Source organism: Mus caroli, unplaced genomic scaffold, assembly GCF_978045245.1.
Source record: "Mus caroli unplaced genomic scaffold, Mus_caroli_1 scaffold_10, whole genome shotgun sequence".
NCBI lineage: Eukaryota > Metazoa > Chordata > Mammalia > Rodentia > Muridae > Mus > Mus caroli.
In genome coordinates, this window is record NW_028227265.1 from 118864305 (window position 1) to 118889412 (window position 25108).

At 46.3% G+C, this 25108-nt stretch overlaps 1 protein-coding gene across 2 annotated transcripts in view; it reads right to left on the bottom strand.

Annotated features, from left to right (window-relative positions):
• Positions 1 to 25108, bottom strand: part of Myo16 (myosin XVI) — a 486437-nt gene that overhangs the window by 45673 nt on the left and 415656 nt on the right. For both annotated transcript variants that reach the window (XM_021170663.3, XM_029481007.2), the window contains exons 32-33: positions 23698 to 24975; positions 315 to 473 (exon numbers count right to left, since the gene is read on the bottom strand). In XM_021170663.3, the coding sequence (XP_021026322.1) occupies positions 315 to 473; positions 23698 to 24975 (1437 nt within the window). The remainder of the gene's footprint in view (positions 1 to 314; positions 474 to 23697; positions 24976 to 25108) is intronic.

The following is a 25108-nucleotide window of genomic DNA, read 5'->3' on the forward strand; positions in this document are numbered from 1 at the left end:
TAAGCTTACTTCATTGTTTTTGTTTTTTACATTTTAGAGAGTTATTTACTTATTTTATGTATATGAGCACCCTGTAGCGGTCCTCAGACATACCAGAAGAGGGCATCAGATCTCATTACAGATGGTGGTGAGCCACCATGTGGTTGCTGGGAATTGAACTCAGGACCTCTGAAAGAGCAGTCAGTGCTCTTAACAACTGAGCCATCTCTCCAGCCCAAGGGTACTTCATTTTTAACTGTTAAATACACTCTTCCGCCAAAGTGCATGTGGCTTAAAACTTTGGCCCGCTGGCTCTTGCATTTAGAGAGGCTCACCATTGGTGACAGGATTTCCATTTTCAGCCGTCACATCACTAGACAGGGAACTGGAGAGTTGAGTCCCATGGTTGTTGGCATTTCTGTCTTGAGTCTCTGAAGCCATTTCTGATGAACTGGGTTCATCCCGGCTACTCAGGTTCATGTTAGTTTCAAAACCTAAAATAAATTTTAGAAAGTTTATTCTTATCTGATAAGATGTATTTCAAATCTGAGTAAAACACTGGAAGAGACTAATTAAACATTAATCATGCTTAAAACAAATGCCCCAAAATCCTTAGTGAAATCTGTAGCCCAGGCAGCAGTCAACAGAAGTTGTCATGGCACCCTTAAATATAAGCCTGGGAAAGCAACTTGTAATTTGCTCTTTCCAAACAAACTAGTCCAAGTTTCTGGTTTGTATCCAAGAGTTGGTTATAACGTTTCTCATGCTGAACAGGTAATGAATTTTTTTTTTGTGCCCAAACTATTTACATATGGTGCAACAAGCTTAGAGCTCTGAAAAAAATGCATGTTGAACAAGACTGCAAAACCTGTATTGTCTGTTACAATTATAGAAACTAAACTTCAAACGCACTAAGATACATTTTCTACACTACAAAGAGAATTCTTAGGGGGGCACCGTAATGTGTTTCTCACCAAGGGGCCTGAGATGTATGAAAACAGAAGCCATTGTTCAGTTCTAAGGGGGAAAGGGGAGCTTTGAAAGCTGTGTAGAGTCAATCAAGCGAAATTTGACAAGCACAAGAGCATAGGATGATGTGTCTCTTCACAGACTCCTGTGTCTGCTGCCAGTGTGGCTCCATATTGCATTTCTCCACATCACCTGACGCCTGACTCAGTTTCCCTCTGATGCATGCAGGTGCACCCAGCATGAATTCTTGCTTTCCTAGGATCACCAGTGCTCCTATAACCCTCAGGAAATGATTCAATCTACCTCTGCGTGTGCTGTGAGTTTTTCTCTCTTGTCAGTGCTTAGCGAATCCTAACTGTCCTCGAAGTGGAGCCTTTCTAAGGTTTGATGCTAGCACAGTATTAAATAAGGGATGATGTCTTAGTCAGGGTTTCTATTCCTGCACAAACATGATGACCAAGAAGCAAGTTGGGGAGGAAAGGGTTTATTCGGCTTATACTTCCATACTGCTGTTTATCACCAAGGAAGTTAGGACTGGAACTCAAACAGGTCAGGAAGCAGGAGCTGATGCAGAGGCCATGGAGGGATGTTCTTTACTGGCTGGCTTCCTCTGGCTTGCTCAGTCTGCTGTCTTATAGAACCCAAGACTACCAGCCCAGAGATGGTCCCACCCACAAGGGGCCTTATCCCCTTGATCACTAATTGAGAAAACGCCTTACAGTTGGATCTCATGGAGGCATTTCCTCAACTGAAGCTCCTTTCTCTGTGATAACTCAGCTGTGTCAAGTTGACACAAAACTAGCCAGTACAGATGATAAATATAATTTGCAATATTATACTTTGTTTATAGCAGAGTTGGGCACAGTCACCTTTGTCCCCACTAACTCAGACCCCAAGAAACATAGGTGCTAGCCTTGCTTTATAGGAAGTGATTTTGGAGTCCTGGGGATACAGAAACACATAACAGACCTTGAATTCACATAGTCATTTGGGGTAGTCATTTTTACTACCCCAAACATGGCAAAATGACTTCATACTTCAAACCTTGACCAGTTAAGGCCACTTGGAGCAAAAAGAACACACAGCCAGAGGCATTATGCATTTGTAAACTAACTTCAAAACACCTTTCAAAGCCCCAGTAACAAAGCAGTGTGGACTAACACAGAAACAGATGCAGAGAACAAGGAGACAGAACAAGAGTCCAGAAATAAAGTGCACGCCCACCCACAGCCAGCTGAATGGCTGCATAATCACCAGGAATCCCAGTATGAACGGGACGGCTATTCTGATGATGGTGCTGGCCAAGTTGGGGGCCACAGGCTCCCACTTCTCACCAGTTAAAAACCAATTTAATGATTTTTTAAATTCTTCCCTGTGGTTCATGAGATATGAAGGTATGAAATCACTAGAGGAGAAAGAGGAATTCGTTAGGACATTATCATGGGTGGGAGAGGGTACAATGAGACCACCAGAGCACAAGAAACACAGCCAAACAGTCAAATAGGATTATAGCAAACTAATAAGCCTGCACGTAGCAAAGGAGACAGCAAAGCAACCAGTGGTAGACTGGGAGAAAGTCGTTCGCAAGCCATACATCTGAGGAAGAGTTAAAACACAGAATATGCAAGGAACACCCCCCCCAAAAAAATCAATTACAAAAATAACTGGACTCAAAACAGACGGTAGACCTGGACACCTGTCAAGAGAGACACAGAATAAGAACAAACATGAACAAGAACATACATGAAAACATGCTGAGTATCACCAGTCACCACAGAAACACAAATGAAACCAGTGCCAACTTCACTGAGAAGAATGAATGATGTAGGAAAGACAGAAGACGGGGGCTCATGAGTATGTGCACACACAGAACCCTTGCTTACTAGAATATAAATTGGTATATCTATTACACATAGTATGGAACTCATGTGATCCAACAACCTCCTCATGGGTAAGTACCCACATATATAAATCAGCATGTCAAAGAGACACCCATATTCTCTGGGGTGTTGTTAGTAATACCACTCTATAGAATCAACCTAAGTATCTACCAACAGCTGTATGGTTAAAGAAAATTAAGTATATATACATGAAGGAATGTTATCAGGCAATACAAAACATAAACTTTGGTCACTTGTGGCAATGTGGGTAGAATTGATTGTTAATGTACCAAGCCAGGGGCAGATTTCGGTCATTTGCAGAATCTAAAGATGTCAATCTTATAGGTGTTGAGAGGAGAGTGATAGTTACCTAAGGCCGAAGAGCATATGAGTTAAGAGAGAGAGGAGAGATTGGCCCGTGGGATAATAGTTTCAGTTAGGAAACAGTAGTTCTGATGTGGGGTCACTTAGCAGGGCAACTAGAGACAATGATAACATAGTATGCATTTCAAAAAGCTACAAAAAAAGAATTTTTAGCCATAAACAAATATAACCCGTTTGAGGAGATGTGTGTAATCGGACTTTAAAATCTCAGGATGTGTATCCTATCGGAGTATCACTCAAAACCCTATAAGTACCTGCATGTGCTTATCTCTATCAGATAAGACGAACAATTAAAAATGATCACAGTTTCAAACACTAAGCAGAGGGACTTATGCCTAGTGCCCCAATGAGCCATAAGGGGAGGCCAACTCTGTGGTATTACAGACACAAACACAAACACCACAGTGGTCTTTGTGGAGTCAGTCAGCATCCACAGGGACATTGACACAAGCCAGGCTGATTTTCTTGTGTGGGCTCCTTACAGTGGCCAGTGTTACAGCTAAAGAAACAGCTGCTCAGTTTGGCCAAGTCTTAGAGCTCCTGTATGCCAACAAAGCAGGTTCAGCTTCAGAGCTCTCTTAAGACACAGCCATGTATCCATGCGCCTGCATGTTTGTGGGTATTTCGTGGTATTGTTTTCATTCCTTTGTCCAGTTACCGTCTGCTTGCCTATGCTGTACCAGACCCTCTAGGTGCTAGAGATTGTAAATGAGACCACATAGTCTTGTAGGTTGAAGCTCACCTCCTGGAAAGGGGGCTGGATGACCAACCAACAGGCAAACCTACCCAAAGACCGACCAAGCACTTGCAGGAAAGCAGCCCTGAGTGAGTGAAAAATGTGAGGGGCAGAACAGCCGCTGGGTCAAGCTGTATCCTCACAGGAGGTATTTCAGCTAAGAGGAAAAAAAAAAAAAGCAGAGGGAAGATGCAGGTACAGAGATAAACTCTATAACACTTACAGATCTTGCAGCAAAAATGGACTAGCCTTTCCCAGGAACCATATAGCACTTGTCCAGATGAACTATGAACATAGAAGCAAAGGAGTGATATCAAAGAAGTGGGGACATTGGTGAGGAGAGAGGCCTGCCACTCATGTCCCAGAGGCAGCCCAGAAAGGAATGGAGGCCTTACAATTAGGGGAATGGGACAGCCCCCAGACGCAGGAAAGGTTAGGTGAACACAGGCCAGTAGAATCTGGCTCTATCTAATGGTCAAAGAGACAATCTTCCAGGCTTGTAGATTCTTCCCACTCATCTATTGATGCTAGCCATCATGATAGCCCATTTCTGTCACACAGACACATTGACGCCATAGTCTAAACCTTCAGTTTTGTTATTAAGGTTTTAAAGTATCTCCCTGCTTCCACTCCGCAGGTTCAGCTGGAGTCCCCATGTGCTCAGACACTTGTCACTCGGGTTAGACTGCAAACCCTTGCATTGCCTGCTGGTTTTGTTTTATTGTAAAAAACACAGATCTATTTTAGGGTAGCTGTGGACAGAAAGGGGAGTTTCTGGTGCTCCTTAGTGCCAGGCATCCGAATGAAGGGTCAGCAGTGTAGCTGGACAGACGCTTCTGCAACGATCTAAGAGTCTGAGAATCTTGGTCGCTCTTGTTGTCAAGGCTAGGCAGTACATTAATCCTCCTACAAGCATGTTCCCCTAGTAGCACCCACGCAGGCCCAGCTCCGAAGGTTCCACTGTGCACCCAGTCCTGCGCCCTCTTACCCTGTTGATGGCCTTTCCTCATAAGCTCATTTGCAGGTGGAAAGGCTGAGGCGGCTTCTGTCCTTGACCTTATTTCTGACGTCCCATGGTGATGAACCAGGAACCTAGCCCAAAATATGACACTGTAATAGAGGAAATTCCTCACCACAGACGTGCTGCTCTCATCAGGGTGATTGTGTTTTCATCCATACTAACCATGGACCTGTGGCTTATGAGTAACATGCCAGTGTCTGCTCAAAAACAACCTTACTCACTTACACCCAGAGAAGTAAAGGTGTCTATGCCTTAACTTGTTGACATTTAGATTTGAGCACTCTGCATATTTCTCTTCACTGCACAAGCAGTGGGCTGGTATAGGACCAGACCCTGCATTCCTTGCTAAAGGCATTGCCCTTGCCTTGTACTTAGGCACCGACAGGATCCCAGCAGAAACAAGTCCCCAGTTCTGTGGCCTTAGGTCTGTAGAGTTCTCCAACAGCGTACGAAGATGCACACTTTGTAGAGAAGCAGAGGACTCGCCTGGGGCTGCGTCCTCAAGCCTGTTCATGCCTCAGTGCTGGAGGAAGGGCAAGGAAAGTTCCGAAGGGGAAGGTTGGAGAGTCTTGATGACTAAGCAGAAGGAGAGGCGAGCAAGGAAAGTGCTGTGTCAGAGTTAAAGTTTCCCTGAGACATGTCTGGGGCTGTGCCTTGTGTAGTGTGCGTGTGTGTGTGTGTGTGTGTGTGTGTGTGTGTGTGTATGTGTGTGTGTGTGTGTGTGTGTGTGTGTGTGTGATTCATCCTATCTTTCTGTTGGGTGCTGGTAACACCTGATGGTTTGAATACCTGCCGTGTTTGAACCCTCACTGAAGAGGGTATGGGTTCAGAAGCAATGAATCACACCAGGATGTGACTCAAAAATAAGGGCAAGCTTAATGCTTGGCTCTGTATGCATTGACTTTTAACCTAGTGCGGGAGTTCTAGCAAATTCTTCAACATTAACACAAGATTCTGTTGTCTTCTACTTGCTCTTAAATAAAGTGTCTTCTTTGGGACACTTTGGGTGTATATTAAAAGTATATCTAGGGGACACTCAGAAGTGCCTGAATTCTTCTTAGTTGGTGATCACAGCTGGGCTGGCCTCTGGTAGATGGAGAGGCAACAAAACCTCTTAAGGTACCCAGAAAGACTGGCTGCAGACTATGGGTTTATCTGGTCTAGAATGGAGCCCAAAGTCCTGCTCTGAAATGAGGTCATTTCCAGAGGTTTTTTCAGCTGTGCGATTTCTAGGCTCATTTGAATTAAGATGCAAATGTCTCCCAGCATGGAAAGGATCCTCCAAGACTCTGTTAGCCCCAGATTTTGTCCTTGTAAACTTTAACCTCTTCCCTGCATTCTTACCACCAGAGATTACAGACTTCAGGGAACCGTAAAGCTCTGACCTCATTCATGACTCCATGCCCACCAGGAAGGCCTTCCAGGTGACCACCGCAGGCCAGGCAGCTTGTCCCTAGTCCTTCTCTAGGCCTGGCACACCCCTTCTCTCCAGCTTGCTTGTGTTCTGCCTCCCTCCTCTGGCGCGTCTGTATCTCTAATTCAAATACATCTTCTGATATGTTTACAGGAGTTACATGCCTAGCATGTAGAGGGAACTCAATAATGCATGGCAAAATAAAAGAGAAATATAGGCAGCATTGTGCAAGCTATAATCCCAGCATTCAGGAGGCCGAGGCAGGAGACTCACTGAATGTTTGAGACCAGCCTGTTGAGTGAATATTATTATGTTTGCTAGGGTTCCATAGCAAGATGTTGTAATGTCAGGAAAAAAAACATTAAAAAAAAGAAGAAAAGAAAAGGAGACTAAGGAACACTGACAATGGGGCCTCCTTTCCAAGCACCACCAACATCTCCCACGGTGGTAAACTCCACTGTGTTTTCAGAAAGAATTCCTAGCAAGCCTAGTGGTGGCATGGTGCAGGTGAAGGCTGGAAGCTGGCAGGTAGGAAAGGACTGAGCATCGTGGCAGCGGCATGCCTTTGAGTCCCGCATCTGCTTATTGCAAATTAAAAGATAAGGACAATATTCCACTTCACACTGGATGTTTCCTCTTATTCAGAGCACCACAGCTGCTTGCTTTCTACTGCAGCCCAGCATTCTATAGGAGGAGGGGCTGCTGGATGTTCAAAGTCAATGCCCAGCCTGGTTCTATAGTTTCTGTCATTGTCCCACCAATAGTCAGTACGCACAGCCTATAAATATTGAGTGTTTATTTTTAAATATTACCTTATGTTACTTGATAATCTCTTGCTTCGGGGCACTGGAGTCAGTTTGATGGGGACTGGCATTCTTCATCTGAGGGAGCTACATGTGACTCTGGAATCTTGGTGGCTGGGATAGCTCATATCTCTGAGCTACAGTGGCAGCTCCTAAATGCCTTCCTTACAAGGGTGTCATTTCTCAGGCTTCCAGAAGGAGCAGGTGACTCCTCCAGATCAATGGCCTTCAGGATATCCTTGAGGCTTCTATTAGTCAGGAGCCTGAGGCTTGCACCAGAGAGCCCCCAAATGCTCACTCAAAAGGTCCACAGGAGAACCTGGAGGGTGGGAAAGTGCAGGGGACATTGTCCCCTGCACCTCTGCATGGGATGCAGAAAAAATGGGAGGGACCTGAGGGACAGAAGCCAGATCTGCTGCAGCATTGGGGGTGTGGGGGGGAGGGCGATCTGCTGTATTTGGTTCATCTCCAGCCTGGCTTCCTCCAAATGCCTTGTGCAGAGCTGAAGGATAAATATTCACCTGGCAAAAGCTCATGATCTTGGAGGTGATGCCATAAATAGAAAAGCCGTCAGGGTTTAGACTGGTGCCCTGAGGAAGGGCTGGGCAGTGGGGGGAGAGGCAGGCCAATGAGCGCCCTTAGTAAGGAGGAGTCCGGAGGAGGCAATGCTAGAAGACTCTGGAGCTGCATGGGGGCCTGGGGGGGCACTAGCACACACCTGGTGGGGGAAACACTAACACACACCTGGGGGGGCACTAGCACACACCTAGGGGGGAACACTAACACACACCCAAGGATCGATGTGGGTGGCTGTCCTCGGAACAGAAGTGTTCATTATTAAGCCCCTAGGCAAGGAAAATTTCTCCCAGGAAGGGTGCTTCTTAAGAGCCAGTGTGGAAGGTGAAGGCAGTGAGGGACAAGTAGGGTGAACTTACAGAGAGGAAGGAGCAGGCTGGGGTCAGGGAAGGACTCGAATTGGCAAGGAGTGGGGCTGGACTAGCCAAGAGTCTCAGTTCAGTCAAGGATAATGGACACCCGACAGGCAGTGGAGTGTCTCTTTAAGAGAAAAGATTATATATATATATATATATATATATAATCTTATATATCTGCTAGTTACCTTCTTTACCTGAGATAACCTCGGCTCATGTTTTGGAATAACATGAGCTGGGATCAGGGTTTCAGTAACGCTGGAGGGAACCAAACTGGAGCTGTCTACAGGACTTAAGGCTGAGAGTGCTATGTGAGGTAGAAAATCCGTAAGGATGCAGCTCAGACTCATTACTCCCACTGGCTACGACTCCTGGGCGACACAACAGGAAAATCCGTCTTGGGAAGGCCACTAGACCACTGTGGAAAGGCACAGCACTTGCCCTTTGCTGCTTGGCATTAAGGAAAACTGAAAATACAGAGGGAGGGCCTGGCCCCACCTCCATCCTCCCAAGCTCTCGCTTTTAGAACCCAGGAATTACAGCTCAGCCCTGGTAACAAATGCACACAGATGGTATATGCTAAGACCTGGACAGACCTTCTTTGACCTGAAACCGGCAGTGAGTTTATATCAGGCTAAGTTTAGCGAGTGTTGCATGGGGCAGCCTCCCTTTGACTTCTGATATGGCTAATTCTCCCATAGCTCTGCAGAAGACGGTCACTCACAAAATCCAATGGTGCAGCATTTGCATATCAGGAGCGTATACATGTGAGTTTAATTCCCATATAGCAATACACACATGAAGCAAAATCCCAACAAATAAGAGAGGGCCATCGGTGTCAGCTGTGGAGCAGTGGGCATTTATTTTTTTAAGAGGTTGGCCTTTGCTCTTTGTAAAGCCCACTGCAAGCCTAATCCTTCAGAACCCTAGATCTTATTTTTCTTCTTCTCTCTTTTATGACCTCATGGGAACAAGGACTCTTCTAGAATACAGAACTTACTGGGACCCATTGTTCCTGAGCCTACAGACTTCTCCACCTTCAGGTTCCCTAAGGGGGCACACACCTGTGTTTTCTTCAGGCCAGGCTCCCACCAGTCTGCCCTTCCTGTCCCCAGCTGCAGCCTATGGACTGTAGCAAGTTTTCTTTTGGCACAGCCCAAGCATTTGCCTCGTGGTCTTTCAGAAAGACAGAGCTAGTAGAAAGAGTTTCGTAAATACATCAGCTTCCTGGAAGCTCTGACTAGGAGATCTCCCACTTGGAGATACTCAGGAGAGAGGGACAGGGCATCCCTTGAAGGAGAGGAGTGTGTAATGACAAGAAGGCAGCAGGCAGGCCTGGAGTCTGCTCTGTGCAGCATAATTCTAATCCACCACAACATATAGGACCAGGGCAGAAGTGTGTTGAAAGAAGTTTCAGCAATGCTGGTGATGGGGGATCCAGGAACCCAGCATCTGTGTGGCAGCTGGACCAATCAGCACTAGGTGGGCTGTAGGTACCTCTGTGAGAATGTAATTTCAGAAACTCAAAAGCACAACCCTGCAGCCCCTGGGAATTATCAGTATGGACAAAGCTGAATGGTTCTCTATCGTCTCAGCTCTAAGAAGTCTAGGGAGGGTAGCTAGCCAATACAATATGAACTCAATGGTGTTTTATAGTCTTTGTGTGTGTGTGTGTGTGTGTGTGTGGTCTTATGTCTCTTTAGTTTATACATATATATTGGTTTATGTTTTTTGTTTTGTGTGTGTGTGTGTGTGTGATTTTTTTTTTTTAAAGAGTCAGGGCATGGAGTTAGGTGGGTAGGGAGGATCTGGGAGGAGTTGGAGGAAAAATAAGTACTCAAAGTAACACATGTGCTCCCAGTTGGGCTTTGCAGCTCCATTCCCATGATGCCCCTGCTCTCAGGAAGGGGACTCTTCTAGCTTGCTCGCCTCCCCAGCAGCAAGGACAAGGATACCTTCGCAGCGGGTTGGGTTGGGTTGGGTTGGGTTGGGTGGAAGAGGAATGTTTGCTTGTCCCCACTCATAACTCCTGCCACCCACTCTCTGCCAAGCGTGGAGAGATGCATTCCGGGAGGAAACACCAACAGAGGACACAGACTGGTTATCTCCAACAACATATGTGCCCAGCCAGGGAAGAAGGCAGGAATGGCAAAGCTAGGGAGTGACTGTCAGTGTAAACAGGGCTCTCACACCCAGAAAATGCACAGAAAATTAAGTCCTGCCAACTTCCCTTTAAATTTAACTAACTGTATCTCTTTTTTTGGTTCTGTTTATTCAAAGTATGCCACAAAGGATGGAGGGGGGGCTGGAATCCTTGAACCCAGAACCAGCTGTCAGGAGCTATCACTAACTGTGATCTTCTAGGCGGTATGGTCTCTCTGATAGAGCTGCTAGGCTCTCATACCCTCAATAGCAGGTGGACTGCGGATTTAGAAGCCACAAGACGGTGCACAGAGGCAGTATGGCGGCCAACAGCCCTTCAGGCAAACAGTGCTCACTTGAAGGGAAAAGCAAGGGGAAAGGTGAGAGCCCTCAACCTTCTGGTGCAAGGCTGTCACACCTGGTCTAGATGGAAAGCGAGTAATGCAAGTCACCTGGCGGAGCTACCCAGGCCCGGAAGAAGCAGCAACGTGAAAGAAATGAAAGAGAAACAAATGAACTAGAATGGTGGTGTCAAGATCTTCTCAAATACCTTGCTAAGAACTCACTGCTAATGTGCCCACAAAAGTATGACAAAAGGCACCAGCCAGATCCAACAGAACAGGTCTGAAACACTGGGCTCCTGCTGCATGGAACAGAGACCCTAAGCATGGGCTTAGATGTTTGTAAGAAACCGGATTTAGAAAGAAAAAGAAAGCCAGTCTGGCATGGTTACATACCTTTAATCTCAGCACTGGAGGCAGAGGCAAGTAGATCTTTGAGGCTACGCAGTGAGACTATGTAAATAGCAAGAAAAACAATTTGTCTGTTCCATGTAGCCTGATGCTGACTTTGAAAAGCAATATCACAATCGTTATAAATCCTCCCAGTATGAGTCCCTCTCTGGCCTCCAGTTAGAGGGCAGGTATCCTCTCTCCCTGTTATTTTCTCTCTTGTGCCTCTAGGATCTGCTATTCCCACCTGCTGTAACAGTATCGAAAGGACGTAAGGGTGTGTGAATTGGTGAACTAATTCAGTGGGTCTGAATAAGCACTTCAAAAGGAAAGGCGAGAGGACACTCTGAGTGGAAATTTCACTAGTCTGAAGGTCTAGTGACTTCTGTGAAACACATATGCCATCCCCATGCGACATGGGGGGGGGTCTCAGACATCCCTGTTTACAAGGAAAACATACTCTCCTCTTGCACCTGGGCTTGGGGAGGTGAACCGATAGGTAAAGTGTTGCTGTGCAAGCATGAGGATCCAAGTTCAAATCTCCACCACCCATGTAGACAGTGAGATATGGCAGTGTGTACTTGTAACCCCAGTGCTCAGAGACAGAGATGGGAGGGAGGCAGGGACTCACTGGTCCTCCTATCAATGAGGTCCAATGTGAGACTCAAAAGAACTGTGGTGGTGAGCAATTGAGAAATACCTGGTGTTGGTCTCTGGCATACATGAGCACATGCAGTCCCCACACTAGGGTTCAGATGCATGTACCACACGCGCACACACACTCACACACATACACACACTCACACACACAGAGATTGAATCCATGCAACTCAGACAGTGCTTTGAAACCAAAGAGACCCACACATGTTATCTAGAATGAACAAATCAAACTTATCCCTCTTCACGGTTTCTCTAAATCTATGAAACATCTTAAGGCAAACAGCAACACTTTGTACGATAGCTAGTTTAATAACTAGTTTGATTTTTAGTTATTTTTTGCCTGAAGTTAACCTGTGACTTTTTTTTAAGTCCTGGAAGGAGCTACATGTCTTGAGAAAGAATAATTCATGTCAAAGAATAATTTCATTATCTGTTCGATGAAATGTGTTTTCCAAAGTTGTCGCTGAGGGCTCATAAGATGTTTTAGATCACACAGACATGGGAATACACTCTGATTTCCAGTTGGGTCGGATCGGCACGCTTCCTAATGACCACAATTAAGCAGACAGCTTGAAGATCTTCCAACACCATGTATAAGCACAAAACCTCTCCCTCATACCCTCCCTGACCCTGAAATTAGAGTAATGACTTCAACCTGAATGAAGGAACAGCACAGAACCCCCACCTTGATAATGAAATTAATGCTACCAATTGGAGCTTTCTGTTCCGGTGTGACACTTAAGCGACCTGGACAGATCTCTGTTAGTGCTGAGGTCATGTGGTACAGGCAGATGTGGCAGAGAGTCAGGGGGACAGTGTGCTGAGGGCAGAGACTGAGCTGGAGTCTCTGTGGGTCAGTGACTGTGGGTAACATGTTTCTGAGGACTGGGGGGTGATTTATCTATTACGAATCTCAGGGACTCTATTGCTGCATACACATAGAGGTAGCTAAACACTAAAGAAATTCTCAAAAAACATGTGGAAGATGCAATTTTCCCCTATAGCGTCTGCTACTGGGCGTTGGTTACTTCCTCTAGGGACGTGTGGACCGTCAGGAGGATCACAGGGTCACTCTCGGTCAAGTGACTCATGTTTACATCCTATGTCCCCATTACACCTGAGCTTATGCTGCCTGGCAGGAGACGAAGCCTGAAACCTGGAGCTGAGAAAGAGTCATTGAGCCACGCAGATGTGAGTCTACAAGTACACCTGGCTAGAGCACTGGCTTCAGTCTCCACAGGCTCACGTGTTTGAACACCAGCCCTCAGGAGGTGGTGTAGTTAGAGAGGGAGAGATGGAGATGGGACGTTGCTAGATGAAGTGGGATGCCGGGAGTTAGGTTCTGAGGGTTATAGCCAAGCTCCACTTCTGGCCCCAGTCTGTGCTCTTTCAATCCCCGACATGTCACCAGGCAACCTCACACATCTAAGGCACAGCTATGAGCTACTACAACTCTGTTATCCTTTCCACAACAATGGAACCAAGGCAAACCCTTTACCCTTAAGTTGCTTCTTGACACAGGTTTTGTTACATCAGTGAGATCTGTAATTTACATGGTTCCCAGACCAGCCTGCTTGACAGTGACTTCCATCTTCTTTCCACATACAGGGGAAATGGTAAGATCAAACTCCCCACGTACATCCAAGCTGTCCTTGGAAACACTCCCATGTGTGGACACTTCTCTGGATGAGTATGCTTGAACCCAAGCCATGTTTGGAATATGAAAAGATCCTTTTGGTGGGTTGTTTGTTTGTTTATTTGTTTATATGGGACTTTGGGTAAGGCTTAAATTTGCAGATACTGCAGTACAATTTGTGCTATGTTATGTACCAGTGGTCTCTGTGGCCTGGCCCCACTCCCTGGCTGGGTGTAAGCAGTGTGGGGACAAAAGGGAATCCTGTTGTCCTTGGCCTCTTACCATATTCACAAACTAACAGAGTCCAGGGTATAAACAAGAAAACTACAGATCTCAAAAACAAACCAGGTTTTGACAGTTAGGGCCCGAACTAACTGTAAAGTAAAGGAGGCGAATGTGGTTTGCTTCAGGAGTAAGGCCCTGGACAATTCGATATTGGGTGTGGTCAGCTCTGAGACTGTGTGGAATTTTCTAGGCTGCTTGTAGAAATGATTATAGTCAGGCATAGGGAGGTAATTACCTTGGTAAATAATTATGAATCAGTCTGAATTTAGCTTCGGTCCTTATGTAGGTAAAGTGTGGTTTTTTTTTTGGTTCTTTTTTTTCTCTTTGTGTGTGCACATGAGTGTGTGCATGTGTGCATGTGTGTATGCATGTCTGTGTGTGCTGGCATGATGCATGTGTGTGTTGGGGTGTGTGTGTGTGCATTCACGTTTGCATGAATATGATACTGCATTTGGAGGCCCTATGTTGATGCTGGGAATCACCCTTGATCGTTCTTCCACTATGTTCCCTGCCACAGGGTCTCTCAGTCAAGCCCAGAGCTCAGATATTGCTAGGCAGCTTGCTCTATGCAGTGTTCCCCATTCCTACCTTCAGAGCTTCAAGGTTCAGATGTGCCACCATGCCTGTTAGGGATTTATTTGAGTTACTAGGATCCTAACCCCTGTCTTAATTAGGGTTTCTAGTGCTGTCATGAAACACCGCTGCAAGTAGGGGAAGAAAGAATGTATTTGGCTCACACTTCCATAACACTGTTTATCATCAAAGAAAGCCAGGACAGGAACTCAAACAGGGCAGGAGCTGATGCAGAAGCCATGGAGGAGTGATGCTTGCTGGCTTGTTCCTCATGGCTTGCTCAGCCTGCTTTCTTATGGAACCCAGGAACACCAGCCCACGTATGACACTGTAGTGAGCTGTGCCCCACTCCCCCCCCCCCATCAATCACTAAGAAAATTCTCTACAGCCGGATCTTTTTGAAACATTTTCTCAACTGAGATTCCATTCTTTCAGATGACTCTAGCTTGTGTCAAGTTGACACGAGACAGAACACATCCTCACACATTTCCCAGCAAACACTGTAACTGCTCAGCCATCTCCCAGGCTTTATTTATGGTGGCATCCTGTCCTGCACAGCATGTCTGACCATTTCCTCACAGAAGGAATGAAACGCCAGGCAAGCTGCTATGCATCCACAGTGAAGTGCAGATCACTGGACATGGATGTGGGGCAGGGTGGGGTGGTGGTGGTGGCGGCGGCTTTTTTCTCCTGCTTAAAAATTGCTGAGTGGCTTACAGAATGGAGCACCAGACTTCTCCTGTGAGCCTCCAATGGCACTTTAATTTATAGTCCAGAGTAGAGGCACAGCATACACAATAGGTGCTTGCTTTAACAGTTGACAGTATAATTTTTTTTTATTTTTTCTTTATTTTTTTGCTGGTTATGAAAGGCAGCCCCTCTCTGAAGCTACTGTGTTATTTTCAGAGTTTTGGGTACCAGACTGCTGCTGACAATGCATTCCATGCCTAATGGCTTCTTGGATGCATTTGGCTCATCTTAAAAAAAACAAACCAAAAAACCAAAAAAACAATGCCCTACTTATGCCAGGTGCATAGCCCTGGTCTGACTGACACGGTAGCTGCTGTAGGTTTATAGACAAGATGAGAAAGCAGTTTCCCTAGGTAACCAAATCACACTGAACTAAATGCTTAACTGCGTGACCTTCTGCTTATTTTTCCCCCCAAGGTATCACAGAATCATAAAGTAGTAGGATCAACCGGAAGTGACATCATCAGGGATGGGGTGGCTTTAACAGTTTCTCACAAGTGACCCCCATGGGAGCCAAATACAGGTGTGAGGTTAGCTCTTGGTCTAGTCTTGTTTCTCATTTGGCTGACTATCAGCGATAACTCCATCCCAATGTCCACAACATTTAGAAAGGACCAAAGTCCCATCCATCTTTTTCTAGAATGCTTGGTGCTGCAGATGATACGGGGGCAATGGGGCGATCTTTCTCCTGTCCTGATACGGTAGCTGCTGAAGCTCACTGTCCATCCATCTGTATGGTCTTTTGGATCCTTCCCAGCTCACGCTGAGGGCTGACTCATTGCTTGTTTAGTTTCTGGGGGTCCTGATGAGATGTCTGACAACTACGTGTGAGATGGCCTCCGATGCCCTCCGATGACCTGGAGTCAGTTGCCTTTTATGCGAGGTTCTCCGTAGGCCACGATGGGGCTTCAGTGTGCTTTGCTTTTAGTGATGAGAACTCAACCCTGCATTAGCTTTCCTTTCTTTGTGGTGATCAAATACCTGGCAGGAAGCCGCTGAAGGGAGGGTGGAAAGTTTACGTTGACTTCAAGGTTCAGGGGGTACAGTCCGACAGAGCAGAGAAGGCATGGTGGCTGGGCCAGCTCCTGTCTGTCAAGGCAGGGAGATGCTTTCTTACATCTCTGTCAGTCAGGAAGCTGAGAGAGGAGAAGGCTGACTCTCAGGTTCTTTCTCCTTTTACTGAGTCCAGAAACCCAGCCTGAGGGATGGTGCTGTCCACATTCAGGGATGCTTTTCTGCTCAGTCAATCCTCTCTGGAAATGCCCTCACAGGCGCCCCCAGGTGTACGCCTCACTATTGCCCCAGGTGTTCCTTAAACTAGTCAAACAAGCAATCCAAATTACCTACCACAGGTCCTTCCCATGTCAACCTGACATCCAAAACTTCTCTGCCAAGCAATAACAGTCTCCAGTCAGAGTATGGAAGGGACCCCAGGGAAAGGAACACAGGGAATAAGGCTATCTCAGAATATGGTGGGCAGTTCTAGCCTCATCTTCTGTGCAGGGTCCAACTGCAGCATGGTGGACTTTGGGACAGGGCTGTACAGGGAATAGGAACAGCATTCTAGAATGCTCCCAACCATGAGCCTGGTCCCGATGTCTGTCGGGAATGCTGACAATAAGGTATAGGTTTCCTCTGCTGTTTGCCGCATCGGCTCCAGGGTAATGCGCTTGTCTTTAACGTCAGAAGGGAACTACTTTCTCAGGCAGGGTCTTCACATCACTATTTTAGTGTTCATTGTTTTCAGAGACTAAAAATAGCATCATTGGGGTTGGGAGATGTGTTTGACTCCTGACTCTAAGATATTAGATTTCATGACTATAGAGTAAGAGCTCTTAATCCTGAAAGCCTCAGCTTGCTCCTCAGCACCCTGGTCAAGGAGAGAGCTACAGGTAAACTTCAGCAGCTATGCTTAGGGACCAATGCCGTCACAGGGCACACAGTGTGTCTGGGTGCTCCTACTATGTGAGGGTCTGGCCATAGCAGCACAGCAGCCACCACCACATTGGTTCTCCTCTTGTGGAGCTTTGTACTTTGTTGTGGGGGAGATTCTGATGGCCATGCTAACTTCTGAGGGATGGAGGGGAGACAAGAAAGCACCAGGGGCTTACCAGGAAAGTGGAAAGTAGCTTCTAGAGAGAAGCCTGACATCACACTGGGCCTGAGCAGTGAGGGCTGTCTCCCATCCTCCCCCCTTTCTTTCCTTGCATCCAAAGCTATGTTCAGAAAGGATCCTGAGCTTACACCCTGTATTCTCTATGAGGATTCCAGGTAACGCCTCTGCATCAAAATAAATCCAACCACCACCATCCCTTTCTTTCCTTTTTCCTTTCTTCTTGTCAGTCAGGGCTGGCCCAGCACTCCTGAAAGTCACAGGGACAACCCCTGCTCTGCAAGCATCCTGGCTGGAAATGTACTGTGGAGGCACATCTTTGCCTCTCTGTCATCATCTCTCCCAGGTTACTGCTAGTGTGTGACAATCAGATAATGGTTTTTTTTTTTTTTTGAAGTCTCCTCTCCTGTCCCCAAACAAGGTGCATGTGAGGAACTCAAGGGTCTGGGGACACTTTGAGCCCAGCCATGGATCCCCCTCACATTAGAGGTTTATTCCTCTGCTTTTTTCTCTCTGAGGTGGGAATCCCACACAGCCTGGGAGGAGGCAGGCAACGGAAGATTTAGTCATTTATTGTTTTGCATTTCCAGTAGCAAGCCCTGTGCTTACAGTCTGAGTTACTGAGTGACTGTAATGGAATTCACTCTGCAAGTCCACACAAGCCTGGCTGTACAATTTGCTTATATGAATTCTTGGGTATTTGGAGAGAGAAACTATGGTAATTTGTGAGATGAATGTCAAACCACAACCAATGACGAGGCATTGAACAAGTTCTTTCCAAATACTATAGGGGACAAAGAGCTCTGTCCTTTGAATGGGTAAATTTGGCTACTGATCAATTTATAAAACGCCAAAGAACATTTCTTAGTGTAACTGACTAAAGTATGAGGTTTCCAGCCATCGGAGAATTAGAAACACTCAAAGTCGCAGCCACCTTTCCCAAGTACAGATACCTTTGTTTGATGCAGGGAAGTCATGGAGTTAATGAAAGGACTCCTTCTTGTTAGAGACACACTATACCTGTGGGTATGGGGACAGCCACAGGTCTGTTGAGAGAAGAACTGTTGCCCAGTTCCTCTTGGAACTTGGTTGTAAGTGGTGACCAGCTTTCTTTGAGGATACCTATCTCGTCTCTCCAAAAGACTTCCTCATTTGGACACTGAGGAAAATGTAGTGTAAATGCAAGATGGTTCCAGAATGCAAGGGAATGCTTTCTGTGCCTAAGAGGGAAACTTTTGTGTGAGGGGAGGCTGTGGATGGGTGCAGGTCATAGAGAAGATTCATACAGCAGTGAACTGTGTGCTGTCTACAGCCTTAGAAATATTCATGAGCCTTGGAACTACCGTTCACAGGCACCAAGGAGCATGCAGACACCCAAGTACATCACCACAGAGGGCAGCATCTGGGCGGAAGGAAACCAGAGCAGCCATGGACAAGACAGCACAAGATCTATCCATGGGCAAGAGGCCGGGGAGATGCCTCCTATTATTTGAGGTCAAGATTTGCATGAGGCAGACTAATTCCGTGTGGTGCCAATTCATTTGAATGTATCAGGGATTAAACAACAATAACGTTGGAATTTCCGCTTCAAATTTCACACCATCAGTGGAGAGTAGGCACTTGCAGACAGGGAGCATGAGTAAGCAGACACCAGTTCCTGCTAGTCAGCCAGGAAGCGGGCGCCATCTTGCTTCTCATTGCTAAGCAGTGTCTAGGGTACAGCATTGTACCTGTCACGGAAGCATCAAAGCTTCGTAAAATGTTGACTCAAGATACTGCCGCTGCCTTTTTTTTTCCTGTGTAAGACAAGATGGAAGTTCTTTCTGAACTCCAGCCTTTCATATTAGCAATGTTTGGATGTCATGCTTAGAAATACAAGTTTTCCCCTGTGGCAGAAGGGTGGTATATACCACCTGTCTACTCCAGGAAGTGTCACCAAGGGTGAATGGGGAATCTTGTTGGCAGTTTGTTTTTTGTTTTTAGGTTTTTGTTTTTTGTTTGTTTTGGTTTGGTTTTTTGTGGCATGCAAGCTGTGACCACTGCTGTGGTTATACAATGAACAGTGAACCCAGCTTCCAGAATCAGCCTTGAGTGGGCACCCTATGGGCATAGACTGGGTGCACTGACTGTCTGAGGTAAAGACACTTAAGAATATACCTTTCTTGTTGAAGAACATAAGCATGAGGTATTTATAAATAGTAACAAAGGTTGAGCCCCAGCATGCACTTCCAGTTCACCCAGTGATGGGGAGTGGTGTGAGAAAAAAGATAAAGCATCCCAGAGCACAAGGTCCTTACTTGTGTCACCTATTCCCTCCAGGACACTCAAAACCTTCCACAGGCCAACTTTAAAGCCCTTCTAAAACAAACAGTACTCGAAAGTAAAAACATGGTTCTGTAAGATTTGATTTATAAAATACAGACTTCCAAACTCAAAATATCCTTTACCTGAAATGTTTATATAATCGAGTAGAATATCAGAAACGTATGGTAATTTCTACCTGGATTAAGCAAGCCTTAAATGAAAGTGCTACCAGGCTCTGGATCTAGGAAATATCTATATATCTATGCCTCCGTCTACATTTAAGCCTCTATGTGCCTCTTGGCTGCTCTACAGAAGGTAGAGCTTCCATAAAATAGTCAACGCAGCCTCTGTATGGAAGACATGTTGTACAGTCGTCTTCTGCTGTAGTCATTTCCAAGTACTTGTTTACATCTGGTACGCTCTGGATTCATGGGGTCAGGGAATAACGAAATGAGTGTTGTGCTTTTGTTGGGTTTTAAGGGAATAACTTGTGAATCAAACTCATCTTAGCTCTGTCTGGCTCCCTTCTACTTTTCTCCCCAGACTTCTACCACACGCTGTATTCCGTGGACACCCCACCTTCCTGGGATCCTGTTCAGTGACTTTCAGTTAGGAGTCTATAAAGACAAACATGCCAGGCCTGAACTACCACTCAGAGCAATAGCGCCTCCTGGTGTCCTGGCCAAGCCTCCTTCGCCATTTGAATAGGGTCTCACAGTTTCAAAGGAAGCAACTAGAAATAATTAGCGTGGTGATTCTCAGATCATCAGAAGAAAACCGTGTGGCAGTTAGCTGAAACTTTAGCTCTTACAGGGCCAAGGCAGCAAATAACTATCTGGTCATATTTCACCTCAATGGCTTAAATGGTCTAATTCTGTCTCTAGAATTTATAGGACTGTTTACCTGTAACCCGGAAAGTACATATTCAACATTCTTGAGTTCTCTCACCCAAGCTCTGTGACTGTTACTGTCACGTGGAAGAAATAAAATATGTATTTAACCCCTCTACCCCTGATCTTTTCTCAGGCAGCATCAAGGAAAGAATTGTGGAAAGAGCTGTACTGGACAGACCCACTGCTCTGTCAGGCTTTGTAGAGGAACACTAGGCAAACTTATCTTTTCACTGAGCCTCTGTTTCCCCACCTGTCTTATGGGCATATTTGTAGTAGTTAACTCAGAATAGAGTGTGGGAGCAGCAGGCTGTTAAAAATGGTGCCTGAAGCCCCCCACTGCTGTTAGTCCAAAATGGCTAATCTTTTCAGTCAGGTCTATGTGCCTCCCCCGACCCCCAACTCTGTGTTCTGTATTATTAGAATGTCCATGATTATTTAGCTCACAAGAAAAATCTAAAGCCTGTAATGTTGACTTGTGCCTGTTAAATTCCACCACTCTGGAACCTAAGGCAGGAAGATTGCCATAAGTTGGAGGTCAGCTTAGGCTACAAATTGAGACTGTGTCTCAAAGATAAACAGAAAGTGAACTATTTTAGTGAACACTGTTATTCATGAAATCCTACAAGGAGGTCTCCAGAATAGTCCTGGGATAGAATTATATACCAGAGAACTGAACTTACTTCTGTACACAATTTCTCCCTTACTATTGCATAACACATTTGTGTTCAAAATACCTGCAAGGGGAAATTCACTGACAGTTTAGTGCTCTTCGAGTCACCATGCTAAAAAGCAAAAGAAACCCTGTGAGCCCACTCTGCAAAACGTGCGCGCCAATCTCCAAGCTTCACGGCCATCCAGGTATTAATGGGAGCTACCACTGAGGCCTGCCAGAAGGGTGAATTAGCCACACACTAGATGACTTTAGCCATAAAAATGTCTTTCAAAATAAAGATTCAAGAGAAGACGATTGGGAACCTGAGCTGTGATTCACTATGAATAGTAACCCCGGGGATCCTTCAGTAGAAAGTGGATTTACTCGCCTGAGGATGAAACCCTGTAAGCCTTAATAATCATGTAAGCTGCTCCAGCGCACGGCAGGGGCATTAAATCTCTCCCTTCCCTATCTTACCATAACCCTTTCACATTCTCAGAGATCGCCCTGCTCTATCTTACGGGAGCATGTCACACAAGCGTATAAACCCATTTCCCTCACAGGCTAGGGAAAATTCCCTTAAGTGTATGTTGGGAACTCCTGCATCATCTGGGTGGGAACAGCTGAGGCTCACGTCATTAAGATTCCTGATATTACAGAAGTGATCATAAATGGTTCAAAGCAGCTTTTCTTTTCTTCCTTCCTCCCTCCCTTTCTTTCTTTCTTTCTTTCTTTCTTTCTTTCTTTCTTTCTTTCTTTCTTCCTTTCTTCCTTTCTTCCTTTCTTCCTTTCTTCCTTTCTTCCTTTCTTCCTTTCTTCCTTTCTTCCTTTCTTCCTTTCTTCCTTTCTTCCTTTCTTCCTTTCTTCCTTTCTTCCTTTCTTCCTTTCTTCCTTTCTTTCTTTCTTTCTTTCTTTCTTTCTTTCTTTCTTTCTTTCTTTCTTTAGATTAGAATGTATTTTGTGAAAACTCGAAGTGGGGATATAGATATGCTACAACATTTCATTTGCAATGCTGGCTAGTTGATATGACCTGGGGGAGGGGAGCAGGTTTATAGGCCATTCTTGGAGGCCTGCCACACCCCTCATCTGTTTTGCAGCCTTGAGGTTTCCTTTGTTTTGCAGAGATCTCTTTTGCTATTTAGCTTTGTGTCTGTGTGCATCTGTGCTGTAGAGGCTACAGGAGGGCTCTAGATGCCTTGGTGCTGGAGTGACAGACAGTTGGCTGTGAGCTTCCTGATGTGGGTGCTGGAACAGAACCTATATCCCCTGGAAGAGCAACAAGCACCCTTAACTGTTGAGCCATCTCCCCAGGCTAGAAACCTCTCCTTGAGGTTTCTAAGTGATAAGCTCTCCCTAGACTTATATGGACTTCACTACTGTTTGACAGAGAGGAATCTACCCAGTTCTGACCTACAGAAAGGCATATTTGATGGGACTCTCATACACTTTTAGTTCTAGCTTCAAATAATATTTTTGACATTATTTAATGCTTTCTTTTTAGGGTCCATTTTGGTTGTTGGGATAAAACATGACTTGTAGAATTACAACATTTTGTTGTTCCTTACCAGTATACTTTCATTTACTAATAGCCTATAATTAAGGAGAAATTGTTAGTTAAACAATTAGGCGCACTAAGGCACGGCTGGTTATTTATCTCCTTGTCAGAGGTCCTAAGCTTTGGCCTACTTTTTCTCGTATTTCTTTTCATTTTTTTTCTAATTTTATCATGTACAATCCTTCTTGCATTAAACCAGGAGACCTAGAATATTTATGTATTACTCCTCAAAGAATGAGCAAATTGATGAATGCACAAAACACTGTGCTCTGGGTCCCACTTCTATAGTCAGTTCCTGTGATTGCCTCTGAGGAAGATGCCTGCTGTCTACAGAGGCTCGAGCACCAGGTGTCTCTGTCTTCAGTGGGATGTGGGGCTCTAGCTGAAATACTTCTTCTTGGAATAGTGAGATGCCCCATTTCTTCTCCAAAAGATAAGAGTATTGAGAAGATATTTTGCAAAAGAATAATATATATATTCATTCCTCTATGGCTTTTGGATCTGCAAGCACAGCACACTGAGCATGGAGGAATGAAGGAGATGTGGTGGTCTCCGCATCAGAGACTGTCAGAGCATCCTCAGAGACTGGTGCTGCTGGCTGCATTCCTTGTTTGCAGAACACAGGGTGCTTCTTACTGCTGGAAGCCGTCTCTAGCTGCAGCAGCCTAACCCCCAGCTCACCAGAATGGTCAGAGACTGCAGACACTCCCTTCAACTGAGCTGGGACTGAGAAAACAAAAACAGAACTAGCCCTCGCTCTTCCTTGGGTTGCTTGGTGAGAGAAGTAAACAACCATCCAGGGCTACACTCAGGTGAGCGGTATTAGGGACAAAGGAGCAACTGGACCAATGACAATGTCAGATACTATGTGCCAGCATGATACTCACATGGGTCAGAAGGACACTGGGGATGAATGGTGAATAATAGCAAATCAAACACAAATCAGCAACATCAGACCAGCGAAGGCTACCATGTTACACAAATAGCAACATCAGACCAGCGAAGGCTACCATGTTCAAGCTGTCAGGAAGTGTCATAGGAAACAACAGTACCAACAAAACTGAGAAGGTGCTGTTCCAATTTGCCCTGGTTTACATGCTCAGACACTAATTTGTTAAGTCATGTCAATGTGTGGCATTCAGAAGTCACAGAAAGTGTCCCAAGCATATTACTGCTGGTCACCTGAGACCAGGCTTTCGATCAACACTTACTCTGAATGGTCATGCACAGGAGATGTGGCTTATGCTATGCATGTGTACCAGGAATCCACTGGGTTTCTGCTTACCTTCAGCCTCCCTGATCCTTCTTCCCACTGCAGACCTGCGCAGCACACTCCTTCCCGAGTTGAAGAGGCTGGCCAGCTCGTCCAGAGGGCTGGACAGCGGCCTGCTGTTGGGTGGGCTGTAAGGGCTTGGTGGAGAGAAGGTGGATGAGGCCTTCCTGAGGTCTGCTCTGGCTGTCCTTCCCGGTGAATATGGAGCCTTGACAAAGGAGCTGCAGGGACCCAGTATTGGGGCCGAACTGGGCTTTGGCTGTGTTCTGGGCAGGTCAGAGTTAGTCAGTGCTTTAGCTGCAGTGACCAAGACAGAATCTGGTGGGAAGGCGAAGTGGGTGGGTGGCCTGCAGGGTGCAGGGGCCACCCCACAGGGTGCAGAGGCCGCCCCACAGGGTGCAGGAGGTGGTCCACAGGGTGCAGGAGGTGGTCCACAGGGTGCAGGAGGTGGCCCACAGGGTGCAGGAGGTGGCCCTGGGGGTGGCGGCGGTGTGGCAGGTGGTGAGATTCGGCTGGGCCCATTAAACACAGGAAAGCCAGGGGATGCCAGCTGGTCATCATCTCCCTTCTGTGCTTTTGAGTACTGTGGTGACAAGGGACTGGAGCCTTCAGACTGCACCGGGTACTTGAGGTTGGTCTCTAAGACTGGCAGTTTCTTCACCTCCAAGGGTGTCAGTGGAGACTCGTCGGAAGCCGGGGAGCAGGTCACTGGGGTGGGAGGAAAGACTAGGAGTGGTGGCCTGTGGGGAAGCAAATTGGGGAAGGGTGGGGGGATGTCACACGTATCCTTCGAGGGCTGGCAGTTCCCCTCAGCAGCCTCCAAGATGATGGCTTTTCGAGTCTCTAAAAACAGAGGAGGTGAGGCGGGCAGGAAGGTGAGCATCCCGAGGCCACAGCCCTCCCCTGGCAGGATGTACTTCATCTCTTCATACACAGACTCGCCCTGGTCAGGGCTGTCGGTCTCAGATCCACCTGCCCTGGCTGCATTCCCCACCATCTCAATGTACACAGGCTCCGTATCATCGTCATAGTCACCCTGCGGCAATGGCAGGTGCAGAGGCAGCTGTGCTGTGCACTGTGGCACTGAGTCAGGCCTGGCCCACTGCACACTCAGTGTCCCTGGGGCCTGATGCCTGCCCACCTGGCCCATGGTGCCAGAAGGCCGCGGTGGTCCCCAGATCTCCTCATAAGAGCCACTGAGCTTCGTGTGGGGACTTCTCTTTGGCTTCCGAGGGGGAATCTTCTTCATGGTGCTATAATCATCACTGTGGGGTCTGGGCCGTGTCAGAGCTAAGGCAGAAGACAGAGATAGAAGAGTCAGTAGCCAGTGTATCCCAGGGAAGCCAGGCCTATATGGAAATGAGAGGCCCTGCCCTGGATCACTTTGTTTGCCACAGCCAGCCCTTATGTCCTTTGAGCAGGA